Here is a 12,571-nt window from a genome sequence, read left to right on the forward strand (position 1 = left end):
TTGCCTCTGAGGCCCTGTAATATACAGGGCTCAGATACACTGTAAAATCCACAAACAAAAGCTGTATTTTAACAGGATATAATTTTAAAGTAATTATAATATAAAAATTATAATCTAGATATCGATTAAAGGGATAGTAATTACCTACGATTAAAAGAGCTTTAGAAGTATTTAATTAACGATAGAAAATTAAAAGTATATATAAAGTAAAGTATAGGATAAATATCCTTTACGGTACTACCGTAAGAAATATAAAAAGTAATAGTATACTTTATCGATATAAACGGTAAGATCGAAAAAATAAAGTTAATAATATTGATAAAAATATCGGAGGTTAATACATACGTTTATTATAAGAATATAAAGAAGGGTAAGAAAAAAGCGGTACCGGTAGAATATCGAGGATACTTAGCTTTTATAGTTAAATACTTAAAAGAGCTTCTAAAGCGAGGACCGTAAAACTATAAAATTAAATTAAAAAAAAAAAACTAAACTATAATTATTTAAAATTTACTATATTAACGATAAGTAAAGTAAGAAGTTACGGAAATATTTAAATAAAAATTTAAAGAAAAGATATATTAGGGAGTCTATATCGCTAATAAAATACCCTATATTCTTTATACCGAAAAAGGACGGTAATTTATAACTATATATAAACTATTATTAATTAAATAATAAAACGGTAAAAAATAATTATTTACTATTATTAATATTTAGGTTACGAAATTAATTAATAAGGGCATAATACTTTATACGCTTAAATATACCTATCGGGTACGCCTATATTAGAATTAAGGAAAGAAACGAATAGAAAATAGTGTTTCGTATACCCTATAATTATTTTAAATATCTCGTAATACTATTTAAGTTAATTAATATATCCGTAACGTTTTAATCTCTTATTAACTATATAATACGGAAGTACCTCGATAAAATAATAATATATTATTTCGATAACGTTCTTATTTATTTATATACTTTAAAGAAGTATAAATAGTATATATAAGAAATAGTCGACGCGTTATACGGAGCCGGACTTTTATTTAATAAAAAAAAAGCGAATTCTATATATAAAAAATAATATATTTAGGATATTTAATATCGTTAAGTAAGGTTCGTATAGAATTAAAAAAAATTACGGTAGTTAAAGATTAGCTTACGCTATAATTATAAATATATATTAGGAAATTTTTAAGGTTTATAAATTTTTATTAAATATTTATTCGGAGTTATATAAGTATTACGAAGTTACTTAATTATTTAATTAAAAAAGATATAGAGTTCCGGTAAAAGTAAAAAGAGAAGTAGGCCTTTTAGGAATTAAAAAAGGCTATTTTAAAAGACTCTTTATTTAAATTACTAAACCCTAATCGATTATTCGAGGTTAAAGTAAATATATTAAACTATACGATTAGCGGATAATTAGAGTAGCGAGAAGATAACGGTAAGCTATACCCGATAACTTTTTTTTCGAAGAAGCTTAAAGGAGTATATTAAAACTATTTAATTTATAATAAAGAACTATTTATTATTATTAAAGCGTTCGAGGAATAAAGATTATATTTTAACGGTATTAAATATAAAATATAGGTCTATACGGATTATAAGAATCTATAATACTTTATTACTATAAAGGTCCTTAACGTACGGTAAATATAATAATTAGAATTCCTTTCGGAATTTAATTTCTAAATTAATTATAAAAAAGGATCGGAGAACGCTAAAGTAAATATATTTAGCCGGTAAATTAATTACCTTAAAGATATATTTAAGGAGTTACTATTATTATTTAAGGAGATATTAAATAGTATTTTTAAATATCTATTATAACCGTAAATAAAGTATTATATAATATATTATAAAAAAGTTATTTTTCATAAATATTAAAGAAAGTTAAGTAACGATATTATAAAGTAATATTAATAGGAAAAACTAGAGATATAAGGTATTTAGAAAAATAGTTAAAGAAGACTATAGTATAAAAATAAAGTATATATAAGGTTAAGTAATAAAACGATATTAATAATAAAAATTTATATATTAAAGCTCGGAGGATATATAAGTATCGGTAAAACTATAGAAAAGATTAAGTAATATTTTAATTAATTAAAGATTAAAAACAATATTAAGGAAGCTATTTAATTATATTATATATATTAAAAAACGAGGGTTATAAGGTATAAGCTTTATAGATTTCTAAAGTTATTACCGGTAATAAAATAGTTATAAAGCTTAATTATAATAAACTTTATTATTAAATTATTAAAGATTAAAAATATAGTAATTAACGTTAAATATAATAATATATTAACGGTAGTTAATAAGCTTACTAAATAAATATATTTTTTACTTTCTAAAGAGATTTAATCGGTAAAATAATTAACGGATATAGTACTATAGTATATTATATTAATATATATATAGCTAAAAAAGTTTATTATAAACCGCGATATTAAGTTTATATTAAAGTTTTAGAGAGCGTTAATAACGAGGCTAAAGGTAATAAATAAAGTATTTTCGGTTTATTACTTTTAAATAAACGGTTAAACGGAATAGCTTAATTAAATTGTAAAATAATATTTACGGAATTATATTAATTTCAAGTAAAATAATTAAGTTAAACTATTACTTATAGTATAATTAATATATAATATATTATTAATTAAAACGACTAAAGCTATACTGTTTTTCGCGAACTTCGACTATAAAGTAAACCTACGGTAAAGACCTACGGTTAAAGTATTTAATGCTAGAGTTAAAATAAATAAAATATATATATTTTATAGTAAATTTAAATAAAAATTAAAGTTTATAAGGGAAAGGATATAGAAATATTATGATATTAAAAGGCTCGAAGGACTTCGCTTTAAAGAAAGACATATAATATTCCTTTTTATACGTAATTTATATATTAAAAGACCTAATAAAAAGCTAGATTATAAGAAAGTAAAACTATTTAAAGTTAAAAAGAAAGTATCGGAGACGGTATTCGAATTAAAGCTACCTAGTATAATAGGTTTACGATTATATACTTTTTATATTTTATTTCTAAAACCCGTATTATATATAAATAAGGTTAATATATAAGTAATAGCGGAGGATAAAGAAAAAAAGTATAATATAGAAAGGATATTAGATTTACGGTTTAATAAAGGTTAATTAAAGTATTTAATTAATTAATTAGGATATTTAATTATAAATAATTCGTAGGAACTATCGGTATATTTTAATTATCTAAATAAATAAAAAAAATTCTATTAACGATATCCGGACCGACTAAAATTTAAAATATATTTAGAAAAGCCTTATTAGGTTTTTCTAAATATAGAACTTTAATAAAAATCGAACTTACGCCTTCGACGTAATAGCCGACATACTATATACTATATTATAAGATTAGAAAATATAAAGAAAGTAAAATATAAATAATATTATATATTTTAATTACTTTAGGATATAAAAAGTACGCTATTAACGGTATTTAACGTAATTAAAAAGGAGGGACCGGTAATATTAAGGTTTAAAAAAAGGTCCGGAGGTTAATTAAGGCCTAGAGAGGAATCTAAAAAAAAAAGTCGGAAAGAAAAATAATAATAAAAAAAAGGATAATAAAGGTATCCGTTACCGGCGGGCTATATAAGGTAGTAAACTACGTAGAAAACTCCCCTTTTTCCTCCTCGAGGAATCGAGATTTACGGTAAAAAGTAGCGAGGGCTCGAACCTTAAAGGCGCGCGACTATATTTCGAAGCGAAGAAGCTTACTTAAAGTAATTTATTTTTTAGTATTTAGACGCTCTTTCTCTTTAATAAAAAGGCAGATTATATGATTAATAAAAAAAAGTAAAATAGTTTAAATAAAGATTTACGGTTTATACTATAAATATCGTAATAAAAGTAATTCGACTTAATATATAGGAGGTACCGGTTATATCGAGAGAAAGCTATATATTAAAGGCTAATCTTTTTATAATAAATATATTTAACGTATATTATAAGCGAGTGACCCATATAAGCGAGTGACCCACCTCCCACCACACCCTGACAAACTATCCTCAATTGCACCACATCAATATAAGGAATTAACTATAATTATATTAGAAATAGCTAAATCAGATGCTTCTGCAGCCTCTTGGCAAGTGCGCGCATTATAGCCAGGCTTACCGCATACATTACAGCACCGAACCTTCGTACGAGCCCCCCCTGCATTACTATTATCCGGCTACGTTTCTTGCATTCCCTCCCCATCCACGGCCTTCTAATCTAGTAGATCCTGTACCTCTTATATAGTAAGTGACCCTCTAAGCCTTATACGTGTTTTTTTAGCTCTCCGGCGCTTACTTAGTACCTTATTAGCCTTACGGAGCGAAGAGACCTCTGCACGAAGGAGAGCTACCTAGTGCATTATAGCCGTTATACCTTTAGTAAGCTGGTCTACCGTAGCTAGTATTAAAGTTGGGGAGCTATTTTGATAGTTAGTAATACGAGTTTTAATAAGCGTTAATTGTGAATTAGCTTCTCGAGGGTTATATAGTATCTAGGAGACCCAAGGTTATATAATACCGGACCGTAAGTTTAGAGGTATTAGTATATAAAGCTTTATATCTAGCTTAGAAAGTACCTTCTCTAGATTATACGGTATAAGGCCAGCACCCGCAAAGCCACCCTATATATTCTTCTCTATTATAGAGGCGAAGAAGGCCTCGCGGAAGGTATAGAGAAACTCGAGCTTACTTATATAGTTAATATATATACGTATTAAGTCCTTAATCTAGCGACCGTACGCCTGTTTTAGCGGCCTAAAGCAGCTAATATCGAGTGGCTGGAGGAGGTGGGAGGAATATAAAGGTATATAGAGCGTAATAATATTATTTTGCTGGTAGTGGCGCTCGAATTCGGTCGAGTGGTAGCTTTCGTAGCTATCGAGGATTAGTAACCGGTATTTACCCTTTATACGGGACGTTATATAATAGTCGAAGTGCTTAATCTAATCTAGGCCTACCGGATTAGTAGTCCAGCTATTATCGGTGGTTACGATACGCTAAGTAAACGGTAGATTATACTCGGTATACTAGTTAGCGAAGTAGTATTGCGCGGTTAAGATAATAAAGGGAGGAATAGCCCGGCCGAGAATATTAACTCCCTAGATTACCGTTACCTATTCGCGATTATTAGGCTAGGCTAATTTTACTTTACTAAGGCCGTCCGAGGTTATAATTACCATGCCCGCGAAAATAATGCCCATTATAAACCTAGTCTCGTCGAAGTTATAAATATCGTTATCTATAATACCGTATTTAGCTTTAGTATTCCGTATAAGCGTAAACTACTCGGTAATAACCTTTAGATCCTCGCACTTAGCCCTCTAGTAGTCGTATCTATACGTAAAACGCGTACGGAGCTATAGCTAGCGTTTAACGAAGTTATGTACCTAAAGCTTACCAATAGGGTACGCGTCGCGTACGCGTAGCAGTTAGTTAGCTATATCTTCCACACTACGTAATCTTAATGGAAAAGCTCGCGTATATAGCTCAATAACGTATTAAACAATAGTATCCTCTTTAGATTAAGTAAGCTTTTTCGATTTAGACGTAATATCGCGTCGTGCAGGCCGGCCAGCGCGCCGACGCCCTAAAGTCTTACGATCGACTCCATAGATCTTAGCTGCGGCTCGTTCGCTTAGATTCTTATCGTTTTAAAGCGCTTGGAGGGCTAAGATTATGTGGGCTTCATTTGAATTAGAAGGCATCTTGGATGGTTGAGGAAATTGTTATTGAGTGCGAAGGTGTCATGTCACGAAGGAAGTGGGTCACTCGCTTATATGGGTCACTCGCTTATAATATACGTTAAGTATAATAAGACCGAACTTTTTAAGAAAAAACAGATCGGTTTCTTTATATAGTTAAATATAATAGTAATAATAAGAGAAGGAAATTTATTAGGAAAATACGGAAAAGAAAGTAAGAAATAAAAATTATTTTAAAAATAAAGTTACCGGGGTATCGACTTAGGAGGAAAGGCATTATATTATAGTTAACCTAACGGTAAACCGCGTAGTATATAAAGCGTAGGACGTCCCTAACTAATTATTAAAGAAGTTAGGAGATAGCTAATTAGGGCTGGCTAGAAAATACTACAATACTAAAACCCATAAATACTCTATAGGATATAAAATACTCGGGGTAATTAAAGGTATAGCACGACGAGCACTCTATAGGATATAATATATTAAAAGTAATCGAAGGTATAGTACGACGAATACTTTAAAATCTTAAGGTCTATATATACAGAGGAACTAATTAATATAAATAAATAGTTCTATAGTATATAATATAAATTATAATCGTTAATACTTAAACTATTATAATAAAGATAAGCTATTATTATATATTATTTAGAAGTGCCTTTAACTAGTATCCCTTTCAGAGGTTCTAGAAAGGGGTTCGTTATACCTTATACTATACGATTCAGAGAAGGTACTTTCTAAGCTAGATATAAAGCTTTATACGCTAATATCCCTATCTTTTAGGCCGGGCACAGCACTCCCTTAGGTCTCACAGACGCTATATAACCCTCGAGAAACTAACTTATAATTAACGCTTATTAAAACTTATATTACTAACTATTAAAATAGCTCTCCGACTTTAATGCTGGCTATAGCAAACTAGTTTACTAAGGGTACTACGGCTATAATACACTAAGTGGCTTTCCTTCGTACAGAGGTCTCTTCGCTCTATAAAGCCAATAAGGTACTAAGTAAGTGCCGGAAAGCTAAAAAAACACGTGTAAGGCTTAGAGGGTCACTTACTATATAAAAGGCACAGGATTTACTAAATTAGAAGGCCGTAGATAGGGAGGGAGTGTAAGAAACGTAGCCGGATAATAGTAATATAGGGGAGGCTTGTACGAAGGTTTAGTGCTATAGTATATACGGTAAGCCTAGCTATAATGCGCGCATTTGCCAGGAAGCTGCAGAAGCATCTAATTCAGCTATTTCTAATATAATTATAGTTAATTCCTTGTGTTAATGTGGTGTAATTAAGGATAATATTCGTAGCGTGGTGGAAAGTGGTGCACTTGCTTATATGGTGCACTCGCTTATAATGTACGTTATAGTAATAAAATTAACACCAGGCTATAAGTAAGACTTTATATTACACGGTAAATAAATAATTAGCCGCATTACGGCTTAACCGCTATCTACCTGCATAATTAATGGTGGAATTAAGGCGGATAATTAAATGCCTTGCGGCTATTAAAGGAAACTAGATTAAATAAAGCTTATTGTGGCGCTTAGAACTACGTTAAGCTAACTAGCCCGATCTCGAGTTGTTCGAGTGGGCCAAATAACGTTTCTACTAAATATTCTAGAGCTACTTATCTTTATAACGAAATAGGGTACTCGAAGTAACGAAAGAGGCGGGATCCAGAAGGATCTAGAGTATTTAGACGGGCTATAAATTAATGGAGACCCCCAGACCCCTCCTGTAACACGCTATGATAAAAGAATAGAGAGAGAGATTGAATAAGAGATCAGCTTAGCTGTGTGCGGCTAGCTTGCAAGCCCAGTCATCTGATCTCCGACACCTTCTGAGATAGCTGCAGCGCCTGCCGATGTATCTGCTCGGCCTCCTCATACTTCCCCTGGCTATCAAGCACAACCGCAAGGTTGTTCATGCTGGTGAGCGTGTCGGGATGCTCCTTGCCCAACACCTTCTCAGATAGCTGGAGCGCCTGCCGTTGCATCTGCTCGGCCTCCTTATACTTCCCTAAATTGTGAAAGCTCTTACCCACTTTGGAAAGAAGACCTGTTATCGCTTCCTCGTTATCTGTTCTCTTCCGTAGTTGAAGAGCATGTTGCGTATGAGGAAGATACCTTATCCACTCTTCTCGGTTTTCGTGTTTGGGCCAAGGAAATATATTGTTAAGCCGTTCTAACACTTTGGCCGTCCATTCCTGTCGCTCTCCCGTTCCATCTAACCAGCTCAGCATCGATATCTGAACTAGCCGATGGATATCGTAGCTATCCGACTCATTCTGTTGGGAGATAAATGCATACGCCTTCAGGGTCCCGATTGCTTCAACAGTCTCTAGCGTCCCCGCCGGCGGCAACAGGGAGTGCGGAATATCCTTCCCGGCTAAAAAGCACAGAAATCTAAGGTAGTTAGCCGCCAGCGCGTCGTGATCTGAGATTTGCTGGAACGAAATCAGCCAAGTTGTGGCGACAGCATTTTGAATGTTCTTATATCGGTGTCGGTCGTCAAAGTGACTACTCAACAACTTAACCATATCCTCATTACTGGACTTGCATAGCTTAAGGTACCGCGCAGTCGAGATCTGCTCCTTGGCCATATAAGCAGACGCTTGCCGTATTGCCAGAGGGAGGTTAGTAAGAAACTCCAGCAACGCATTGTTGCTTCCTGTGTCGCTCATCTGAGAACTTTTTAGGTTTTTCCCTAATAGCTTAAGGGCCTCGTCTCTGCTCATTTCTTCAACTGCGATAATATGATTTTCAGACTCGACCAGCCTTAATCCAAGTTTATGGTTTCGGGTTGTGAAAAGAATAGATCCTTTCCGGCTGAATGGAAGATAGTCGGTAAGGGCGGTATCCCCAAAAAGTAGCTTTTCATCGTCGGCGTTATCGATGATCAAAAGCCAGTTACCCATACTCTCGCGGCCCAATGCGGACTTGATCAGTGCCTTGACATCTGCTTTTTCTTCGTCGATTCCCGGTACCTTAAGCTGCTGGCCGATAGCGCGGTATACATTCTCGAAAGCGGTGGTATTTATAGCGGGAACCCAAAAGACCGAGCATTCCGGCTGCACGTCGCGAATGCGATAAGCGGTCTCCAGCGCGATCTGCGTCTTTCCAACCCCCCCCAGACCTTCGATGGCGGTCCGTTGGCAGTCATCTTCGTCTCCACTAGGAAGAACCCTCTTAAGAAGATCTTCGAGAATTAATTCACGCCCGACGAATTCCTTATTACGTCCGAACCGGACGATCCAGTGTCCCTTCTCGGTAGCTTCGCCATATTAGCACTATTCTGACTGTATCAGCCCACCCAGGAGATGTTCAGCTTACAGTTCTTCCGCAGTTTTAAAACAACCGATGCGTCTCCAGCGAGTTTCCTGACCGCATCTTTAACTAATTTAAAGTTGGGACATTCTGGACCTTGGAATTTGTTCATCCCTGAATGGGTCGCATCCAAGCCTTGGCGAGGGAAACCATGCAGGCAGGCCGAAGACTCCGTCACAAGCTATTAAGGTCAGTTAAATATTACGAACGGGGGCAAATAACGTACAATCTTGCGGGTAACACTCCTTGACAGGCGCTTCGCCCACCCCGGCGATAGAATGCGTCTTAACATCTCCGTCTTCCTGGTCTCGAAAAAGCAACTCAGGGGCAGTTGCACTGCCTTAGCATTAGCGATCTCGGCGAACTTCTGAACGCGCTGGTGGACGAAGTCGTGGCTCTGCTCGAGGTCTTTTATGAGTTGGTCAGAGGCCTGCTCTCCCATAATGCCTTTAACCAGCACCTGCCACCGAGCCTGCTTCGCAGCATCACTACCCTGGAATGGGGTGGCGAGAAACACGATGCCGACAGTGGAAAGCAGGATATGTTTATAGGCGCTGCCTTCCTGGGCGGCTCGGATGATTGCCTGGGGAGGTTAACCGCTGCCCGCCGTATATGATCTAGGGACATACCTCAGCCAGAATAAGCCCTCCAAAACAAGAGGCGACGAAGATAATCGGTCGCGTTTGCGAACCACGGCCTTCGGCGATAAGACCGAGTAGCGTATCGGCATGGCCGAGCAGCGTCTGCACGGGTGCATTTGCGAAGTAGTTTGCATTCCAGTCGTACGTATATATGCGGGCCTTTGGTAGGGCTGCCGGCAGCATGTCGGCGTCCGACAGCCAGTTCACAACCCCATCCCCATTTCTTTTCTTAAACTCCCATGTCCGCGGCGACTCGGTGCCCAATCCGTGGATTGCGATAATACTGTCCGGTTAGACGTGCCTCTATGCGTTCGACCGGGTGGAACTTACTCGATCGTCGCGTCGTCGGGAGCGTCGTCGACTGGGACGATCCGGCGGAGTCCCCTGCAAGCCTAAGAATGGAGTGCCGGTAGTTAGCATCGGTCGCCGCTTCTTATATAGAGAGCGATCTCACCTCTCTCGTGGTCATCCTGGGAATATTCTGAAAAGCGGGGCTCGTATTGTGCACTAGGCTGGTAAGGGTCAACTTCAATCGCGGCGGTTACTATGTTAAGGTCGCCGTAAGAACGAAAGTGATGGAGAGAGGAGTATTTAGACTTAGCGAGACCCATAATGAGGCGCTTTTTGGCCTTTGTATGCGTGTCACACGTCAAACGACCAACCAGCCACATCACGGCCCAACCGCTATCGAGAACCAATGGTGGGAAGTAAGGCAGGCAATCAAGTGCCTCGCGGTTATCAAAAGAATAGTATTGGACACGGAGTATATCGAAGGACTTGGCAGCGGGCTGAGATCGCCTAATGCTTACCGCCCAAAGCGCCAAGAAGCGCCATATCCAACTACTTTTAAGCCATGGTCCTGACATCAACTCTGATGCGACGCACCTGGGCAAGTATTCACAGCGCCCTTCAAAACCGCGGACGATCAAACCGTCGAGTCGTGTTTACGATTGAGAAACCCTTGTCTCTCGACGCTTCAAGCAGGTCAAGACGAACGGCGGAGAAATCGAAACTAAGGAATAAGGTATGACAATAGGATTAAGCATCCCGCAGTCACGGCCGGCTAGTTTAGTTAACAGAGTGCGCATAGTGGCTCCTGTATGTCCTCCGGCTCCGGAAAGCAGGTGACGTGCCGACTCGTCCCGTTCCGACAATTACCCTCCGTCGCCCCCGTCCGCGTTCCACATGGCTCTGCCACGTCCCCCGCTCTAGCCGGTACGCTAGCAGCACCACCGCCGTGCAAGTGTGCGTACTCTCTGACAATTGTATTTATAGCTCGAAACCGACGTATTTGGGAAACGACAAGAGGAAATCACCGCGGATGGCTTGCCGGCTGCTTATCGTTACCACGAGGCCCCTAGAAAGCGCGTCGTCGGTAACCCAGCTAACGATATACTGGCTGTCTTAAGGACGGAACTGTCTCTCGGCGGTCTGGCCGACATGCTCAAGCATCTCTGGTTTGCTGGCGCAGAACGTCCCGCCACCCTGCTGCACTTTCATGTCGCCATGGGCCGGGAGGTCGCCATCGCCGACCGGATGGACCTCCACCTGCTCTGCTCTAATAAAGGGAGGCTCTTTATCAAACCCGTCCCGCGCTTTCTTCTTGATCCAGCCTTTTGTCGCAGCAACCTGCAGTGCCCTGATGGCTGTGCGTGCTATAATCCCCCGGCAGATACGTGCCGGGGAATAGCAAGGAAAGTTGCCTTGGGTTTCCTCTACACATACGTCTGTCTCATATCATGCGAGACCGACTTCCACATCGCCAACGGAACGCGTCTCCTGCCTTGAAATGAAGACGACTCGCCAATCAAATAGGCAGACTGGAAGGCCTTGGCCAGGGAAGTCCTCCAAGTGCACGAACGCGACCCAGATGTGGTCCACCCACGCTTTCTGCGCGCCAAGCTTCGCCTCTCCCGCATCAACACCATCCATCGCTTCACCCGCCTCCCTCCCTTCCACTCCTACGTCCGCGGCTGGCACAACTATAGCAGCCTCTTTCACGATAATCTTGCGTGGATGGCCACTGCCGCTGTCTTCCTGGCCCTGGTGCTGACCGCGATGCAGGTCGGCCTCGCCACGGAGCGACTCCAACAAGACACCACCTTCCAGCAGGCGTCGTACGGCTTCACCGTTCTCGCTATTCTAGGGCCTATATGCGCGTTCGGCCTAGTGGCGCTGGGTACGCTGTTCAACCTCGTCAATGACCTACCGCTGCTTATCGGAAGACGGCGCAACTGCGCAGTGCATGAAACCTCGGGTGAAGTTGGTTACGCGGCGCCCTGATTAGCAAAAGTATTGATATTGAGCAGTGTCCGACGGCGTGACGAGTGTCATATGTGAGGGAACGGTCTTATGACTTATTTTTTTATTATTATTCTTACTCCGTTCTACCCTAAAAATAGTGTGTCGGTCCTGCTGATGCTATTTATATAGGAAAAACCGTGCTTGGAGCCGGCTGAAAAACCTATATCGGTAACAAATAGGCAACAGTTCTTAAAAAAGCCAGATAGTAGCAAAATAAGGAAAGGCCCCAATAAGGCCTTAAGCACTAGTTGTCCTCTTCGCCACACCTTGCGGTTGACCTCCAGCTGGAGTGGGTGTGTGGTAGTTGGAAGCTCCATAAGCTATGGCGCTTCCGATGCACTTAGTGTATACCTTTCGCGCCTTTATAAGGCCTGGGCCCCAAGTTTTGGCTGCAATCGGGACAGTGCATAGCCTTGAGTTTTTAGCTTTTCAAGCACCTTCGCTTTGTGTGCTCTCCAGTTTAGTCTCTAGTCTAACCATATACCTAAGAATCTAGCATAAGGCTATAGTTTAATTTCCGCACCGTCTCGGCTCGCTAGCTGAGCCAAGT

The 12,571-nt window shown here is 38.9% G+C and overlaps 2 protein-coding genes across 2 annotated transcripts; one reads left to right on the top strand and one right to left on the bottom strand.

Moving 5' to 3' along the window:
• Positions 1-7,340: 7,340 nt before the first annotated feature.
• On the bottom strand, positions 7,341-10,548 carry QC764_0097690 (uncharacterized protein). The gene is made up of 6 exons (XM_062941024.1): positions 10,172-10,548; positions 10,048-10,109; positions 9,706-10,000; positions 9,303-9,659; positions 9,083-9,257; positions 7,341-9,023 (listed from the first exon to the last, which is right to left on the bottom strand). Exons 1-6 carry the CDS (start codon positions 10,184-10,186, stop codon positions 7,570-7,572), a joined length of 2,358 nt encoding a protein of 785 aa, XP_062797973.1. The 5' UTR covers positions 10,187-10,548; the 3' UTR covers positions 7,341-7,569.
• A 14-nt stretch (positions 10,549-10,562) lies between these two features.
• On the top strand, positions 10,563-12,000 carry QC764_0097700 (uncharacterized protein; the record flags this gene model as incomplete). The annotated part of the gene is made up of 4 exons (XM_062941025.1): positions 10,563-10,741; positions 10,808-10,915; positions 10,993-11,491; positions 11,537-12,000. Exons 1-4 carry the CDS (start codon positions 10,571-10,573, stop codon positions 11,998-12,000), a joined length of 1,242 nt encoding a protein of 413 aa, XP_062797974.1. The 5' UTR covers positions 10,563-10,570.
• Between the last annotated feature and the right edge of the window lie 571 nt (positions 12,001-12,571).

Source organism: Podospora pseudoanserina, chromosome 6 (genome assembly GCF_035222485.1).
Source record: "Podospora pseudoanserina strain CBS 124.78 chromosome 6, whole genome shotgun sequence".
NCBI classification, from domain to species: domain Eukaryota; kingdom Fungi; phylum Ascomycota; class Sordariomycetes; order Sordariales; family Podosporaceae; genus Podospora; species Podospora pseudoanserina.